The sequence below is a fragment of the Onychomys torridus genome, chromosome 1, assembly GCF_903995425.1.
Source record: "Onychomys torridus chromosome 1, mOncTor1.1, whole genome shotgun sequence".
Classification (NCBI taxonomy): domain Eukaryota; kingdom Metazoa; phylum Chordata; class Mammalia; order Rodentia; family Cricetidae; genus Onychomys; species Onychomys torridus.
In genome coordinates this window covers 120,799,910-120,819,122 of record NC_050443.1, presented here as the reverse complement: position 1 = coordinate 120,819,122, position 19,213 = coordinate 120,799,910, and the positions used below count along the sequence as shown (strand labels likewise).

General features: G+C 52.4%; 1 protein-coding gene across 1 annotated transcript in view; it reads right to left on the bottom strand.

The window, feature by feature from the left end:
- Kcnq1 (potassium voltage-gated channel subfamily Q member 1) overlaps positions 1–19,213 on the bottom strand; it is a 310,859-nt gene that overhangs the window by 254,237 nt on the left and 37,409 nt on the right. The window contains exon 2 of the mRNA XM_036172121.1: positions 12,213–12,303. Coding sequence (XP_036028014.1) covers positions 12,213–12,303 — 91 coding nt within the window. The remainder of the gene's footprint in view (positions 1–12,212; positions 12,304–19,213) is intronic.

The following is a 19,213-nucleotide window of genomic DNA, read 5'->3' as shown; positions in this document are numbered from 1 at the left end:
TGATTCCTAATTGAGGTCCTTCCATCCCAGGACACCATCAACAGACCCTTCTCCATCCCTGCCTGCTCACTGCACTAGAATTAGGCAGCCACTACCCATCCACATGGTACAGCCCTTGTAGCCATTGGCTCTGGGATGAGAATGCTCACATTTGGTGTTCCCCAACACAATCCATGTATGTCCCAGGAGCAAGACACCCCACTGTTTTCTGACCTAGGAGTAAACAGAGGTCCAGAGAGGGTGTTGATGCCACCAAGCTGCCTCAAGTTTCCAGATTTTGGCTACCTCCTTGACTGTCTCTGGGCCTTAGAAAACCATGGGAACAGCCTTTGAAAAACCAGAAGGCCTCATGCTTCCTGTTCTTTACCCTCATAGGCCTCTGGAGGCTCCTAGGCCCTCCACTGCCTCTCAGCATGGGCTAGTTACAGAGCCTGTTGCCCCTGTCTGTTTAAGAGAAAGAGGTACTATCACATCTCCACATTCCCAGGACAAGGGGCCAGTCTCTTCAGATATGGGGCTCAGGAGTGGGTTCATAAATGCCTGAGGATGGTGGGTCGGGCCTGGCTTCATCTCCAGGCTTTGGTAGCAAGCGCTAGGTCCAGGGACCTGTTTTGTTGGCAATACTTAGCAATGAGCAGGGATAGAGCCTCCTCTGTGAGCAAGAAGCACAGCCCTGTTAAAGAATGTAAAGTGATGACTGGGGGTGCAACTCAGTTGACAGTGAGTCTGCCTAGCATGTAGGAAGCCCTGGGTTTTATCTCCAATAGCACATAAACTGAGTGCAGCAGTGCAGACTGGTAATCCCAGCACTGAGGAGGCTGAGGAAGGGGACCAGTTCTAGATCATTTTCAGCTATGCAGGGAGCTAGAGGATAGAACCATGTTGAGAAAGGAAGGGAGAGAAAGAGGGAGGGAGGAGGGAAGAAAGGAAAAGAAAAAAGAAAAAAGAAATTTAACGTGAAATAAAGAAGCCCCCAGGTTCCCTAGAGAGCCCCGTGGTACTCTGAAGCTCTCCCCGCTGCAGGAGTGGAACCCCCAGCCCACACTTGACCTTTTGTTCTTGTCTAGGCTTCTTATGCTGACAGTTTCTGAATTAAATGTGCAAATGGACTGGGCCCCAAAGGGGAGCCCCACTCCTCACAGACCCAGATCCAAGCGGAGCATTCAAGTTGCATTTGTATGCGACTCCAACTTGCATGCAGGTAAGAGCAGTGCACACAGATCAGGCGCATGCGAACCTCCACACTTCTTTGTGTGTGTGTAGGTGTGTGCACCCCTGGCCATGCATGTCACAATTGAGCATCCCAGCTGCACCAGGCTGCCTTTTCTTACAACCTATTTAATAGTCCTGAGCAAGTGCGGAAGCCATTGTTACCACTTGCCGCTCCTAGCCTCTTTCACACACCACAAGTGCTGGGTCCACCTGCAACTCAGCCCCTTGAGCCACATCTTCAGAGAAGAGCCTGTGTTATAAATAACCAAGGGAACACAAAGCGGTGACATCAGAGGCTAGGATGTGCCTTCCCAAGCATCACCCACATGGGGGAGGAGAGCATAGCCCCTGGTTGCCACGACCCTGAAGGTACTTGAGGACATACTCCATTTCTCAAGCCCAGCCGTCCAGACACACAGAGATGGCCTCTGGGTCAGAGCACCTCCCACAGCTATTGAAGAGGCTGCTGTAGCCCAGCCCCAGCTCCCAGCCCCCAGCCCCAGCCCCAAAACCCCACTTGCTCCACCCAGAGTTTCCAGTCGCCATGCAGCCTCCTCACCAGGAGACAGACAGTCTACGGGAAGCTGCTGCTGGAGCCTTCCTTCACTGGTCAGCTCAAAAAAGCAAGGGGCCAGGGGGCCTGGGTGCTCAAGTGTGCCTCTCGACCCTGAGAGGCTGCCCCCAGCCCCCTCCCTCCCTCCCACCTGCGAAGTCACACAATGACATGCTTCAATAGCACACAGCCTGGGCCTCTGGTTTTCGTTCGGAGTGACCCTGGGAGGCCAAGAACGTGATGGGAGCCCGTCTGAGTGCGATGCCCTGGGGGACACTCAGGGCTCCAGCCTGCGCCACTCAGGCAGCCCGCTCATCCAGGCAGACAGCTGGTGGACTCCACCAAGCTGTGCCCCTCAGCCATGAGGCCCTGCGGCTCATCCTCTCACCCCCAACACAGCCCCCAAGCAGCCCCCGGGCGCCCCACTGAAGAGGGGGTACCAGGGCAGCCTGCTCAGCCCACCCCACTATATTATGTCAGCTGTTAGCTTGCACTTAAAGCGAGGCTCTCCAGCTGGCCAGGGTCAGATGTAAAAACAAGGGCCTAACAAAACCCTGCCACCCCCAGCTACTCCGAACTAGAGACCCCCACCGCATACAGCACTCACTGAGGAGGCTCTCTCCAGCCTCAGGCAGAGCATAAAGGAAACACCTGTCCCTGGCCAGCACACTCTAATCCTACTAAACCTGAGTGGGGAACCCCCCCCCGGGGGGGGCAGCTCCTACCCTAGATCTGACTTTTGTCCTGGTGTAAAGGAAGGATGGTGGAGAAAACAGAGAAGAGACCCACTGCTCTAGGGAGCAGAGGCCTCCTTTGTGTCCCAGCCAGACCCAGACTACAGAAAACAGAGTGCCTAGGGACACCCCCCCCACACACACACACCCCTACTTTCTGGAGTCTGTGAATAGGACCCTGCCTGCTTTAGGGTTCTTGGTTCCTGAACAGTTGTCAGAAGGTCAGAAGGCTCCTGCCACAGAAAGGCCTTTCCTACTGACACGGGAGCCCCATGTAACCCTGTCGTAAATTGAGACCCCAAAGAACCACTGGGCATCCCACACTTGGCCACCCAGGCTGATTTATCGGTCCTTACCAACCTGGAGCTGAGTCAGCACAATTGTTAGAAAAGAGGCAGGGAGAGTAGGGGTGAGGAGAGGGAGGGGAGTATAAGACCACCCAGATACCTGGAGGCCCTGGGAGGGGGCTGGAAACCCATGAGCGTGTGCACGCACATACACACGGGTATACACACACACACACACACACACACACACACAGAGGAGAGAGAGATGGCGGTATCCTGGTGCTGTCCCAGTCTCCACTTGCAGTTTCCCAGACCAGGAGAATGATCTTTGGGGCCCCAGCGTGGCATGGGGATGGCAAGCTCCCTGGAAGATAGACCTGAGGACTACGACAGAACTGTCAAATGGGGGAGGGGGAGGTCCCTACCCATTGGTTCTGTCCCCATGACAAGATACAGATGGCAAGGGGCAGCACTGACCACAGGCCCCCAAGGGAACAATGAGAGCTGGTACAACACGGGCCTCTCTCCAGGTTCCTGTACAGAGCCTGGGCCTTGTCACTAAGACTCAGAAACTCCAAAGTGTGGGGACAGGCCCTCCATCTTCAGCACATGCATCACCTGCTGTGGAACTTGAGTCACTGAAGGCCCTGGAGACAAGTTGTCAGCACTCAGGGCAGGGATGGGGAACCTCTGGCTGTCCAAGGGTCTTCTTGAGGCCATGAGAACCCGCTGCTAGGCACACACCAAGGCCTCTTCTCTTTTCCTTTTGGCTCAGAGTCACCTGAAAAGGGTGTGGAGATGAGCCCTGAAGGAAGAGCAATGGGGAACAGACCCTTCAATCCCAGGTAGGTCATGTCTTACCACCTACAGAGCCTCCAGAAGAGGCTGCATTCCCAATCCTGCCTAGGAGCCTCCAATTGATTCTCACCTGCTACACAGTAAGGAATAAGGTTGTGTGTCCTTCCAGAAGGTTCCCACAGTCTCTTACTTGCCTCTCCCGCCTATCCCATTCTCATCATTCTATCTTGTTTGGAACAAATGTGATATGTGACGATTCTTGTCACTGCACACAGCATGGTGCTGGCCTCACAGTAAATGCAAAAACCAGAGCTGTGTCCTCCAGGACCCTCCGCACTGAGGCCTGGGAGGTTCAGGAAATCTGGTGGCAGCTGAGGATGCTGGCCTTCCTGCTCTTACATAGTACAGGCCTTGCACAAAGGAAACAGGGCAGGGTGGTGGCCAGTTTAAACCCCATAAACCTGGTGACCTAGAATTCACAGCCCTTAAATTGTATACACTGTGGCAGAGATAACCTGCCCTGCCATTTCCACCCAAGCTCCTAATTTGACCTCCTAGGACGTGTGTCCCACTCAACCTAGTTTCATTCCTGTTGCTTTGACAAAATATCCTGGGGGGAAAAAAGCAAGTTAGGAGAGGAAGAGAAAGAGCGAATTTTAGCTTACAATTCCAAGTTACAGTCTGCCATCATGGGGAAGTCAAGGCAGGAACTTCAAACAGCTGGTCACATCACATCCACAGTCAAGATTAGAGAGAAAAGAATGCATGCATGCTCACTTGCTCGCTTGCTTGTGCTCAGTTCTATTTTGCCCTGCCTCTTGGTACCATCCACAGTGAGCTGGGTCTTTCTACATCAGTTCTTAAGACAATCACTGACAGATATGTCCACAGCTCAGCCCAATGCAGGCAATCCCTCTCTTTCCAGGTGACCCTAGGTTGTATTGAGTTGACCACTAAAGCCAACCATGCCAGTTACAAAGGAGAAGGTCTTCTCTTAGGGGGCCTACGCTGGCTTTCTAAAGACAAGGGACACAGTCTCAATGACTTGGAAAAACCCAACATGATGTATTTATAGAGAGAAAAAACAGTGACATAGATGGAATTGAGAAAACTAAGTAGAGGCCTCAGGTAGAGTCATCCAAAGTGGTATGAACTAGGAACAACTGTGTGTCAACATGGGAATACAGAAGAAAGACACTGTGAAACCAAATAGACCACAAACCATCCTAGGCCACAAAGACCAGGCCAGTGTGGGACAGCACAGCACACCCACGTGGTTAGGACATGGCAATCTAAGTACCATTTAAACACACATGCTTCATTTGAAACCAAGAGGATTAGGAGTTCAAGACCACTCAAAGTTGCTAGTTGTGGTGGCACATGCCTTTAATCTTAGTTCTCAGGAGGCAGAGGTGGGTGGATCTCTGACTTTGAAGCCAGTCTGGACTATACAAGACGCTGTCTCAAAACAATGAAAAATGATAAAAAATAAAAAAAGTATTATTCTGCAAATTCTCCTGCTGAACAGGGTGGGGCTTGGCCACTTTCTCAGAGGCCATGAAGAACTTGCTGTAGACTTCAAGGGCCACACAGTCTCTATCCTGGTTTGGAAACAAACAAACAAACAAACAAAAAATAGAATCCACAAGCCTGCAGTCTATGGTCTATGTGCTGCCATGTCCTTCTTGGCCCCTAGCAGGCAGATAGGCAGGGTCTCAGCGCTGCCGGCAAGCTCTACATTCTCTAGCAGCTGACAGAGGAAAGATACTAGGAGAAATGCCCACCGTTCCTGCCCCTGCTCGTGGGCACCATAATAGCACTCAAAAGACTCTGGGAAGGAGGATCCAGCTCCACAGAAAGGGCAGCTAGGAGGCAAGCAGCTTTGCTGCAGCTCAACATGGCAGACATTTCTAGAAACCTAGCAGGACACAGGAGCTCAGAATCCCGCCAGCGTGACTTCCTTGCACAGCTCTGAGGCCTTGTGGTCCCTATAAACAGCCCAGCCCCATCCATTCACCTAGGTTACCCTTGAGACTAGAGGCCACATCCCCCCGCTTAGACCAAACCACGGAGCAGCTGTCTCCCTGGAGAGGGTGCCAGCCATTCCTGGAGATACTCCCAAGCCTCCTGAGCTCTAGATACCCTGGAGGCTGCACACAGAGCTAAGCCCATGTCTGTTCATTCGCTTAGCCCCAACACCAGCCCTAGGGTGCTGCAAAAGGCCATGGGGACTGGCCTCCGTGTCCACAGGGCCCTGCAGTATAAGTTCAGAGTGTGAGTCGGCAGCCTGTGTTCCATCAGCCCAAAGCCTGAAACACAGTTGAAGCTTCATAGATATTCTCTGCCTCAATGAATGCAGGAGAAAACAAGTCAACCAAAGAGGTGGGCATCTTGCATGCATGGGGTGGGGTGATCTTCTAAAGTAGCAAACTATAAACTAGGACAATAGGAACCTGGTGTGCTGAGGACACAGGAATAGAAGCTCTGGTCCTGAGAGAGACAGAATGTCTCCCCGGAGGACCCAGGAGCCCAGGAGAGAGCCGGTAACACTACAGGATACATGGTTAGCTGGATGGCACCCCTAAAAGCTACAAGAACCAGACCTCTCCAAGAAGAGAGTTGGGGCCTCACAGAGAGGCAACCTTGGGTTTGTCAGTGGAAAGCTCAAGCTGCCTGCTGGTCTCCTGACCTTGGGTAGCAGTAACTCAACCTCCTTCCCTCGTCTGCAAACCAGTCTTCAGGGACAGAGTCATTGTGAACACACTGGCTTCCACGAGTGCAGCCAGTGGCTGGTGTATTAATGCCCCCACAAGAGATTCCAGATAGGATACCAGACTAGGCAGTGTGACACATGGCCAAACGTAGTACAAGCACCAACATTGCACCGGGTACAACCTGAGCCATTGTCGTAGCCAAAAAAAAAAAAAAAAAAAAAAAAGCACCAGCTACAACTCCAGGCGCTGGCAGCAGCAGATCAAGAGATAGAAACACACTCTACAACAGATAGGCCGTGAAAGCCAACTAAATAAAGCAAAGCAAAGCCCAGATACAGCACAAAGACATGAAGCTAGGCGCTGAATTTAGCGCCAATAAGTCTCCCCTGGCAGGAAAGGGTGTGAAAATGAATGTGAGTACATGTGAGGCCCTGCCGAGTGTGAACGAGGGTCTGGGGCCTAGGGAGCTGACCTTGTTCCACATGAAAGTGGGACCCACCGAGGGCTGTTTCAAGGACTCAGAGAGGCCACAGGATCTCATTTTGCCCCTGGGAAACTGAGGCCTGCCAAGAGAGTTGCAGAAAGCCAGGGCGGGCCAGGAAGGGTCCAGCTGCAGGGAGGTGGGTCGCCCCTGCGGGGCCTGGGAGCCTCACAGAGAGGGAGGAAGCTGGAGAGATGACCTCATCCCCCAGGCCTCCGGCCGCAGCTCACAGCGGTTTTAACCGCAGGCATGGCGGGACATTTCCCTGGTATGCGGGCCACGGGGGCTCATGGAGCTGGAGTTTGTGTTAGTACTTTTTCAATGCAGCTGTCTTTGTGTGGGATTTGAAAACAAGCTGGGGTTTGAGAGACAAAAAACAGCCCTGCACCTGGGCCTGGCCAGGGTCTCCTATTGCAAGCAGGGGTGGGTGGGTTTGGCGGCGTGCATGCACATTCAGCAGAAGTGCACGTACACGGCGTGCACACACATGTGCGCCACGTCCACAGATGCACATGAAGCCTGCTTTGGATTCAGAAGCAGGATTGGGGTGGGGGATGCCTTCTATGGGGCCACAAACAGGTTTCAAGGCCAAGTACACCTACAACACGCATGATCAAAGTTCCAGCCAGACCCTGGCCTGGCAGGGCCCAGATTTCTCCAAGAACAGCTTTTCAGGCCCAGGGAATATGCCTGGCTCAGCAGAATGCTTAATCCCTCAGAGGCCGCCTGGCTTCCTTGGCCCTGGCTGAGATAACAGGGCTCTGGCACCGCGAAAGCCAGGCGCTGAGGCAGTAGTATCGGCGCTGGGGTTGGGGGAACGCAGCCTCGCGTGACTTCTTCTCCGCCATTTACCCAATGTGCTCCCAGAATCCCTCACAACGCTCCCTCGCCCTGGCCCCCGTGGGGCACCCCAGGCTGTGGTTTGGGCTCCCGCGCTCAGCACTCTGGGCCCGGCCCAAGGGCTGTCGAAACGCGCATGACAAGAGCGCCACCTGGTGTCTCCACTGTCCGGCAGAGGCTACCTTGTCCTTTGCCCCAAGGTTGAAGCAAACACCTTTGCTTCTTACCCCACTCCCATCCACAGCACGTAGCACCTGCATTGTACACTGTGTCCCTCAGCCTGGGGCTCCAGCAGCCATTCTCACCAGAGGCCTGGAATCCATAACCCTGACAAGCTGCCTGAGCTAGGACACATCCACCCTCCTGGGGGCCACGAGCAGCTGCCACAGCACACAACTCCTCCTTACCTAGCCCTTCAGCCACCACCCTTTCCTTCAGGAAGATATCACCACCCCATATACCTGGCTCTTTGAGTCACACACTTCTCTCCTTGTCCATATGTCTGGACATATGCCCTCCTCGTCCCTACTGTCCCCAGCATCATCTGTGGTCATGACTCTGAAGTGAGCCTCTAGACCCAGCCAGTTCAAACCCTGGAAGGTATGGCCTCCAAAGGCCAGCAAGGGAGGACACAGCTCTGTGGCAAAGTGGGGGACAGAACAATGGCTCAGCAGTTAAGAGCCCTTGCTGCTCTGGCAGAGGTTCCGAGTTTGGTTGGGTATTCACGTTGGGCAGCTCACAATTGTCTGTAACCCCAGCTCTAGGGGATATACCACACCCTCTTCTGGTTTCTTCGGGCACCGTACACACACACACACACACACACACACACACACACACACACACACACTGTGGAAAAGTCAGTGGAAAGGCCAAGGTTGAGGTTGACTCTCCTTCCCTACACTTTACAGATGGAGAAACTGAGGCTCAGGGGTGTCCTTATGGGGCATGACTGGGAACAAGACTTAAGAAGGAGGTTGTGTATCCTACTTTAGATATACAATTTTGAGCAACTGGGGTGTTAAGCTTCCCTTGGCACAGTGGAAAGATGCAAGAGAGACCTGAGCCTATTCACAGAACCCCACCACACCCAGGTTGCCCAGAAAAGAGCAGTATTCCAGAAGGGAGTATGTAGAGCTGACCAGAGGTCAGCCCTCATAGCAGAGAAGCAATTCTGTTAGGCACAGCGCTTGTGCAAAGGCCCTGAGGCAGTTGGGAGTGAGTGATGAAGAGGAGAGGATTGGAGATGGGGGTGTGCTTAAATGTGTAGCACTCTGAGGACCGTGAGAGAGAAGTTGGAAATTATCCTAAACCACCCAGGGAACATCTGGGATGCTCGGGGTTTTGTCCTATAAAGTCTCTCCCTAGCTGTCGTGAGGCAGGAAGGGTCCAGGGAACGGGAAAGGGACAAAGGAGGTAATGAGGTCACTGCCCTCACCGCAGTGGACAAAGAGCCACTTCTGGGAAGCAGAACAGACTTGGGAGGGGCTGCCTTGGGAGTGGAGACCGGCTCACACAGAGCGAAGGGGTAGGGGGAGTGGCTATCACAAGGTCCCACCCACACCCGCCTTGGCTTTGGGGCTGTAGGATCAATGTGTGTAATTCCAAGAGTAGCCACCAGATGGCACACAGGCCACAGAAAGAGCCTGGCCTGAGGGAGGCAGCAGAGGCCACCAGGAGAGGGAGCCTAAACCAGAAGTTAATGTGGATGAGGCGGGTATGGCAGCAATCACCCCAAGTCTGGAGCTACCACATGAGAAATGGAACAGGTGCATTCATGGGCCCACACACGAGAACACATATTGACCCATGAACATACAGTTACATATAAAAACACTGTTTACACATAGGCATGAACACATTGCATATGCAGATACACACAAGTTTACACACAAGTGCACAGGTATACAAGAAATCAAACACATGGAAATGTCCACTCACACTCACACATATGCTCAGACCAAACACACACTTGCTTAAAGACACAGCTGTATATAGACATGTGTCCATTTGAATACATGGGTACATGCTTGTGTGAACACATTCTCATGAATGCATGTACAGATGCATGCTTACAGAACTTCCAGGGGAGTGTTCTGACTATCAGGCCCTGCTCAACACAAGAACTAGCTCAACACAAGTACCGTTGGCCCAGGCTCTCCAGACCAAGTCCCAAGTCAGGGATTCCAGAACCCTAGCTCCTTGGGGAGGAACCTGGGCCATCCCCCTCAGCAGCAGCCAGGTGCTGTGTCCTCTCACAATACAGCCAGACACTAGACCTTGCCTGTGTGACAACTAGTTCTATAGAGGGCAAGGGAACAATCCTGAGAAGAACCTATAGGAATATCATCACACATAAGACTAAGGAACCCAGGGTCCTCTCACCCTGCAGAAGAATACAAGCGTCATGCAAAAGTCCCCAACAAAACAGAAAAGCTCCATTGGACAGGTCATGAAATATTAGATTCTGGTACTGAGAGATGTCACCCAAGAAATCGAGACTGGCTGGCCAACACGTCAAGCTAAGATTTGATAGCATCTTGCCAGCCACACGGAACCAACTAGAGAATAGGCACACTGGCTGGATGTTGCTTTTGGGAAAGCCCAAGGAACTGGCCCACACTTGAAGCTCAGTGTTCATAGGCACAGGCACCACTGTGAAGTACGGGGACAGCATAGCCTGAGGCCCACAGTGAAAGGTGTCAGAAAAATATCAGAAGAGAAGTCACCCTCTAATGACTACAACTTCCAGTCACAGCTTGTCCATGTTACCAGCTGCCAAAACCACATGCAAAACCACAGTGACCCCCACAGAGGCAAGCACACCACTGCCTGGCACCACAGCCATATGGGTATCCCCAACATAGTTAACATGAGGTGTGTCCTGGGTTGGGTGCATTGTCCTGAGTCAGGCTGGGAGTGGGGACAAGGAAGTTGCCAGGGGCCCCTGAAATATACTACAGAGCCCACTGTAGGGTACAGGAGCCTGGCTAGATGAACCCTCCAATGGCCTGTGGAGGAGAACTGAGTACTTCCAGGCAAGACCCATGTCTGATTTGGTCCACAGTGAAGACACACATCCTACGGTGAGGGGAAATGGGGGGTTTGGGGTAAGTGGCATTCTGCGCTGGAAAGCTGGAGATGGGACGGAACAGTGCCTGCCTCACACTCTCGTGGAGACTCCCAAAGCCATTGGCAGTATCACACATGACTGCTCAAACCTGAGGAAGAAGACATCACATTCAGGCCAGAACCAGAGACCTCTATGACCCAGGAAAGGGATATTCCCTGTGGCTCAAAATCTAGAAGCAATAAAGGACAGATAAAGTTGACACATGAAAAAATGTGTGCCACTGAGTGGCCATCACTGTGATTCAAGATCTAGCAAGATAAGCTTCCCAACTGACAGAGGCTATATAGATGTAACAGAGAAACACCTAAGTTGAAGGATAGCTAATTGTGGTCCTTGCTCCCTGTGAGCATCAGGAACATCCCATTACAAGAGGAAAACAAAAAATGTACCCAAGCAGAAGGACATTAGCCTGCTCCAGTCACCATTTTCTCCCCATAGTCCCAGCCATGCTGGCCTGCACCTGCCTTCCCAGCAGCCTCATGGCAGCATCAGTGCTGCTTCTAAAGTCCACACGGCCCCATGTCTGGCCCAACATGGTGATGCATGGAGTACTCTGCTCTCATGGCAACAGGCTCCAGAACAGGGTCTGCCTCAGTTGCAATATCCAACCCTGGCCCTGTCTTAGGGCTCACAGGTGCCAGGTAAACAGTCCTTCAGTCCCTCAAAGCATGTGGGTTCACACACCACACAGTACCCTGAAGGCACAGTTGGCTCCTCAGAGTGTAGGGTCACACAGGACAGTTCCCAAGTCCTTCACAGAGTATGGATCATCATAAAAGACAGTCTCCCGAGTCTCTCACAGTATGTGGGTCATACAGGACAGTCCTCAAGCCCTTCATAGAATGTGGCTGGACCCTGGCATTTGGGAATTCCATTCCTCAAACTTTCCACATGTTACTCTATGCTGGGACAGGGCACATGGGAGAGATGTCCCAGGCCTGGTCTGCAGAGAGGGAGACCCGAGCTGTGTATCAAGGTAGTTGCTGTGCCCACTAGGACTGCCATGGTGATCCTGCATGGTGCATGAAAGTCTCCTGGGCTGATGTAGGGTCCACCCTGATGACTGGGAGAGAGTCTGGGATAGGACACCTGCAGGACTCGTGAGTCAGCAATAACACACACAGGAATCACCCAGCCCTAGGCAATGCCCCCCCCCCCCCACCCCCCACCCCCCCCTCAGTGCCATTGTACCCATGCCATCCTGCCTTCCTTCTAGGCCCAGTTTGAAAGTTCTCCATACAAATTCCTTTCTGACTATCAGCCCCAGGCCCCTTATGTTCTTCCTGACCTTCAACACATAGCCCAGAGTCCTGGCAGGCATGGATGCAGGGGAATTGCCCTATCCGATACTCCAGTACCAGGGTGATGGAGACCAGGGATGACTCTACTATACCCAGCCCTCCTTCACCTCCTCCACTTGTAGTGATGACATTCAGTGATGTCCCTGGGTGCCTACATACCATCCAGAAGAGGGTCCCGGTGGCCAGAGCAGCATACTGTTCAATAGTGGACAGGACACTGAAGATGAGGCAGACCAGAACAATGAGGAAGCTGTGAAACAGGGGGCATATGGTCAGTGCCTGGTCCAGCTGCCCTGCTACCTCCCTCCTTCCCGACACCCCACACTTTAGCACTGGCAACCCCAAGTATCCCTTAGCTAGTGTACTCAGACATGGGGTCCATAGGATGGAAACCATTTACCATCATGAGGATGGACCCCAAACTGGTGTCTTAATGTACATATAGACCTTGAAAATGCCACACTATGTGGCCACGCCACCCCCATCCCAAGATCATCTGTCACCTGACTGCTCTGGCCCAGCAGCCAATCCACAGGAATGTCACACAGGTCGGGGTCTCCTAAGAGACCCAATAGTCCAGCCTCAGAATGTCCAAGAGCCTCGGTGTACAACTGAAGCTCAAAAAACCATTTTTACAAACTGGGGGCTCCGTGCCCGGGAATGCAGGAGGGTACAGCCCCTCAGCTAATGGAGAGACACAAGAAAGAAGGGCCAAGCCAGGACCTGTACCCCGAGGGCACCCAGAAGGCACAGCTAACACACAGAGGGTCCAGTCATCACCTGCTCTGATTCCAAGCACACCGAAATGATAAGTCTCCCTTCCACTGAGCTCTCCATCCCTGGGTATCACCACCCAAGGTGGCCTTCAAAGTTGCCCCCATTTAAGGGACAGGGTAGCAGATAGGGAGGTGCTTGGGAGGGTGGTGCTTCAAAGACTCTGCATGACCCTATGGCAGGTTCTTGGAGATCAGAATGGAAGTGTGGGGGGGGAGGGCTGGCACACTGTCCCAGGGCCATAAGGGGGGGCAGACAAAGAAGCCATACAGAAAGACATCAGGGCCCTAGCACAGACCCCTGTTCACATTAAGGAACTCACACACCTTCTACCAATCCTATATCTGGTTTCCCCAATTTACAAGGCTCAGACCACCAGCCTCAACCTCCCAGAGGCCATGCAGTGGCAGTGGCCTGACTCAGTCACAGAGTCTCCTGGGGGAGGTATAACTCAGGTCTCCCATATCTCCCAAGACTGATTCAATACATTCCCGGCCTTTGCAGTCACCACGAGAGGCCTGGAGGACCAACAGAGCTAAAAGCCCCATCACTCCGCATTGCCCCCTTCTGCTGCCTGCCCCACCAGGTCAAAGCCTGCAGTCACAGTTTACCATGCCTCCCCCATGACACACACTTCATCTGTCATGCCCACTTACTCCCCCATGCAAAACACATCCCAGCCTCCTCCTTACCCCAGTCCAGGTGCCCACTCCACCTTCAGCTCCCCCACATCATCATCCCTAGTGTGATACAACAGTGGACCCAGTCCTGGCTTCCTGTCCCTCCTTCCTGGTCTTGAGGACCTCCTGTCACTGCCCTGCCTGGAGACAGAGACTCCTGCTCCTATAAAGTGGTCCCATCTCATATGCCAAGAGGTGGCTCCAGTACCTACTCAGTCCCCCATGCCACCTCAATCTCAACACTTATGGACAAGTATCTCTACCAACTCCTAGTGCCTGCAGTTACCCCCAGCTAGTGAGCATCTCTGGAACAGGCGCCTAGTAGAAAGCCTGGTGTACAGAGATCTGAGTTCCCCAACATACACACCTCCATTTAATCCCTAGCTTCTGCCCCTCTCACCACACCTATGGTAACCTCATGTCACAGTAGGCAAGAGCCCCAGTTGGCACTGATCCCTGGCCACCATCCACACCAGGATGCTCACCTGGAGCATACATTTGATTTGGCCCCAGAAGAACCCCTGGGTAGGCTTCAGCCCTCATCACTCCCCAGACTGAGACCTTCTCTCCTGCCATGCTTTCTTCACAGTCCTAGAGCTCTGGCTGTAGCCAGCCTCTAACCTTGGCACCCAATACTGCTACCAGTGATTGTTTCTTCACATCCATTCTCCACATTGCCTCAGCTCTGAGGACCCTCCCAGAGCAACATGACAGCACACCCAGGTCCTCCTGGACTCTCTAGTGGTATTCCCCCGGCCAGTGGTAACCACGCTGATTGTCACGCTATACGGCATTGGTCCATGGAAGCCCCTGTGTTATGGACCAGCCACATGAGTCATTGAGAAGCCCTGGCTCTTGAGTGGACACAGCAAACACTGGGTGAGGTGAGCACCCCTCTGCCACCCACCCACAGGTTAGGCCTCCATCTAGGCCTGCTGGAGAGGTCTGGTTCTCAGTCATGGATCCCTATCTGCTTTCTGATGCCCTTAAGGCCTTCTGGGACTCTGTTCCTCTCTGGCTGGGCTCTGCTCTCTCCTCAGGCTGACTCTTCACATAGTGGGACCTTACTAATCCTGGGCGTGTGCTGTTTTGACTTGCAGCAGACAGAGAAATAGGGTTGAGTCCATCCCTGGATAATAGAAAATAGAACAGATGCCCCACTCCAGACTATTGGTTACACATGGAGCCAGAAAAGGACCAGCATGAAGAGATGCAGCTCCCCTGGCTGTCCCTCAACAGTGAAATAGCCAAGTGACCCCCATTTCAGATTCCCCATTGGCACGGTAGGAGCTTAGAGACGCCCTCTCATGGAGCTACAGGTTACATACAGCACAGTGCATACCCCTCAGGCGCTCAACACCTAGAAGTGAGGTGGTGACTATTCCAAGGTCTTTGAGAAGCCTCCAAACTCCTGGTGTCACCACACGTGATGAAAACCTCCTGCTACCCAGGGAGCACCTTAAGGTCCAATGTCAAGGAATCCTTTCAGGGCACTCTGTGGCCGGGTTCACTCACTTATCACCTGGCCAGGTCTTGACAGAGAGTGACACCAGTCCCGTAGGAATCTGACAGGTCACAGTGTTACCGTGCTGGAACCCAGCTGCTATTTCAGAGGGGACACTGAGGTTCCTGGGGCTCCTCAGGTCACTCAGGCTGAACCATGAGGTGACAATGACATATCTCCTAATGGAATTTCGATTCTTTCACTGTCAGGGTGACAACTTAGGCTTTCAATCCCTGTCAGGTAGCCCTGGCTCCAAAATGGAATACAATAGCTAGAGAATCTGGGGATCAGAGAGCTTATGTGTAGCAAGGGATCAAAGACCTTCCCATAGGCCACAAAAGGAGGGATGGCTGCTACAAACCACTCTGTCCACATCTGCAGGAGGCTCATGGGCCTCCGGAGGACAGCAGCTGCAGCCTGTGGGTAGAAATTCCAACAGCTTGGAAGGAGGTATCCAAACAAGGCTGAGTGGAAGGCCCCCTACTCTCTGACTGCACCCACTGGCAGTAGGGAAGGCCTTGGACACACAGACCAATCCTGGGGTAGAGGAACAGCTAAGTTCTCAGTGCAGACAGAAAACCACCTAGTGACCAGGAGGGTGGCAGAAGCTAGGCAACGCACTCACCACTGCTAGCCCCTGCTGACCTGCCCAGGAACCTTGAGGTTGGGGACAATGGTGGCAATCTGCCCCCACGTGCTGGCTGCCTTTTAGCCTCAAGTATTCCGAAAACTAAACAGTTCTTCAAATATTTAAACACACTGTGCTGCCCGAGAAAGGGTTATACAGCATAGTTTATTCTTTATCTACTCCTGATAAAATGAGTATTATCTTATTTGCTACTTTATCTGTTCCTGGCCTGGGTGGGGCTGGGAGCTTCAGAGAGGCCGCACCAAGGGTCTCTGCCTTTGGGAAGCTCAAAGGCCAGCTGCCCACCCCCTTCCTGCCTCTACAGAACAGTCACCATGGCTTTACTCTACCTGCATACCCTAGGTCAGGCTGTTGTAAGATGCCCTCTCTATTTCCCCCAAGGAAAGCAAGGCAAACTAAGGCCCAGGAAAATGCCTGTGTCCCTAGACACAAACTAGCGTGGTCTGAAGAGAGTTCACTGTGCAGGGTATGAAACAGGAGATTCTTGGGAACAATAGCCTGCTTTCTCCAATTGCTCTGAATCAAACTCATTGGCCATGTCCGCCACCCAGCCCTGAGGGACATCCAATGCCTTATCGGACATCACTTCAATATCTCTATGCCCAGGTGCCCTGGGAATACAGAACATGGCATCGAGCCAGCACCACATGGCTGCCCCAGAAGGAGGCATAGGGGTGCAGGGAACAGTAATGGGGACATGCATAGGCCAGCTATGGAAAATGGGACTATGACTCTGAGATCTCCTCCATACATACCAGACCCCTGACTAGTAGCTGATCCAGGAGAGGCCAGGGCTGGGCCTAGAACCCTGGCCACCAGACCCACTCAGACATAGGTCTGATATTGATATTGTCCCCAGCCCAGAGCACCTCATCATCCCATTGAGAAGGATTATGCTCTATACATGCAAATGGCACAGGGTCTGTTCCAGAGAAATTGACCTTCAGCCTAACCACCATCAAATTCCCAGGACCTAAAATGTAACACTGAAACATCTCAGGAGACGTTGAGCATACATGGTAATAGTGTGAAGTGCCCTAAAAGTATTGTTATTGGAGGGGGGGGTTGGAAATGTCATACACAAAAGATTACTAGGCATGGGTGGACCTTGAGGACACTTGCTGAGATAAGCCAGGAATGAGAGGACACACACTTCAGGATGCTTCTCTTCAGAGGCCCCTGGAGTTACCAGGTCTGCAGAGACAGAAGGCTGGGGACAGTTTCAGTCTAAAAAGACAGAAAGTTCTGGAGGTGGGGACGACTACACATTCAGAGCAAGCATCACAGTTCTGACATAAGCACACAGATATATCAGCATCTGTGTTTCACCATAACTAAAGCAGATTTAAGAAAGAAAACCAGGGGCTGCAGAGACGGCTCCATGGCTAAAAGCACTTGCTGCTCTTCCAGAGGACCAGAGTTTCAGTTCCCAACACCCATGTTGGGTGACTCACAACTGCCTTTAACTCCCGCTTCAGGGGATTAGATATCCTTGTTTGGCCTCTATGGGTGCACCCATGCATGCATGCATGTACATACAAATTAAAAGAAAGAAAACCAAGCAAATGGCTTTGACAGTAGACCATGAGCTGGCCAAACACACAAGCCATGGGCTGTAATTGAAGCTGTCAACATTCAAAGGCCCCATGGGGACAGCTCCCCACAGACCAATAAATGCTCAGTGGGCTTCTTGGGCTCCAGTAAAAACCTAAGGTACCATGAGCCTTTGTATGCATAACATCCCAGAGACTAAATTCTGATGTGTGAGCTTCAAGTCATGTCTAGGGGAGTATGCTATTGTTCCCCAGTGAGTTACTTGGAAAGATTCCACTCTACCCCTTACATATGCTGCCTGGGAAGGGAAGCCTAGAGGGGTACCCTACTCACTCACTACCCACCAACCACCCTCATCATCACCTGGACTCCCAGCTCCCTGGCTTCAGGTTAGATGTGGACATGTCCCAGGATACTGGACTTCTAGAGGGGGCAGTAGGTTTAGGGTTATCCCAGGAAGGATCAGCACATAGGATGGTACCAATAGCAAATGCCAGTTGGATAGAATTGGCAGGGTTTGGAAGACTTCAAGGCTGCCATTTGCTCACAACAGCCCCTCCTACATGTTGTTCAGGGTAAAGCTTGGGCCAGGCCACCTCCTGTATGAACATTTCTCAATGCATGCCCACATAGGCTGGGCATAATTTCCCTTATCTAAGCCCTGAGTAGGGGTCCGAGAGTGAGGAGTCATGGGTAAGTGATGGCTGGTCTCAGGCTTAGGCACCTTCAGAAGTCCCTGGATTAGGGATAACAAGAGACAGCCCCCTATGGGGAGACTAGGAGTCTAACACTGTATAGGACACATACAGGGCCACATGGACAGTAAGCTCAGCCTGGCTACTCAAGCCACAATGCTCAGAATGGGAGAGCCACCTCATTCTACGTGCTGTTCTGGGCTACCCCACCTCCTCTCTCTGAACGGCCACCCCTTTTCTCTCAGATCCCATCAGGCACCTTCCGGGAAGACAGTTGACCTTGGCTCGGCGTGTGCCAGACCTCCCATGATGGTGGCCTCCCTCTTACATGCTCAGTGGCAAGAGCTTTTTCTACATAAGTTTACACCACAGCTTTGAGGGGGGCTTTAGGATCATCATCTAACCTACATCAAGACACCCATCAACAGTGATTTGCAGAAGATCATGATATCTTAACCAACATCAAAATCAGTTGTGCCAAAGAGTATACTGGTGCCACAGGCTTACAGGTGTTCAGCCTTTTGACATTATGGCATGACACTGCCATCTACAAAGTCTACACAGGAGAACTGTGGGGCTGGTGAGAAAAAGAAATCTTATAAGGTTTTAAATAAGTGTATCGTTTTGTGTGGGACCACATTCATACCTGTGTTGGGCCACACAATGTCTGCAAGCTGTGGATGGGAGATGCTATAAAGCTGGGGGAGCCCCAGAGACCAGCTGAGCAGCCCCCACACCTCAGCCCTCTATAAGGTCAGACCCTACCTGCCTCACTGAGGGCCCTGGTCTCAGTGTGGTGCAAAGGCCTATGGACAGGACTCCCAGGCCTGAGATTCTTCTGAGCTAATCACTGCCTACTCCCTGAGTCACACTGGCTCTAGACCTTTCTTCTATGCCTGGCTCAGGTCATAGTTCATTTCATTGAAAGGTTCTGGTAGGAAATATCATCTGTGGTGACCGTGACCTTACCCATTGTCTCAGGAGCCCCTAAGTGTGCTGATGTGGCAAATGCAGATCCTTCAGGGTATTAATCCGGCCCCAGCACCTTGCCTCCCAGCACCAGCTGACACTCTCCCCAGGATCTGGTCCAGAAACCCCAGAAGATTAGAACATCCATCTGACCTGCAGCCCTCTGCCCACGCACTTCCTCCAAGGCCATGGGGTAGGCACCCCAAGCACACCTCAGTGTACCCTGTGCCCCAAGTAGCATCCTCAGGCATCTTGGAGTCCTGAAAAATGAATGGCCCTCCTTCCCAGGTATCTGTGTTTAGCTCCCTTCAGCCCAATGGTCGCTGGAAAACCTC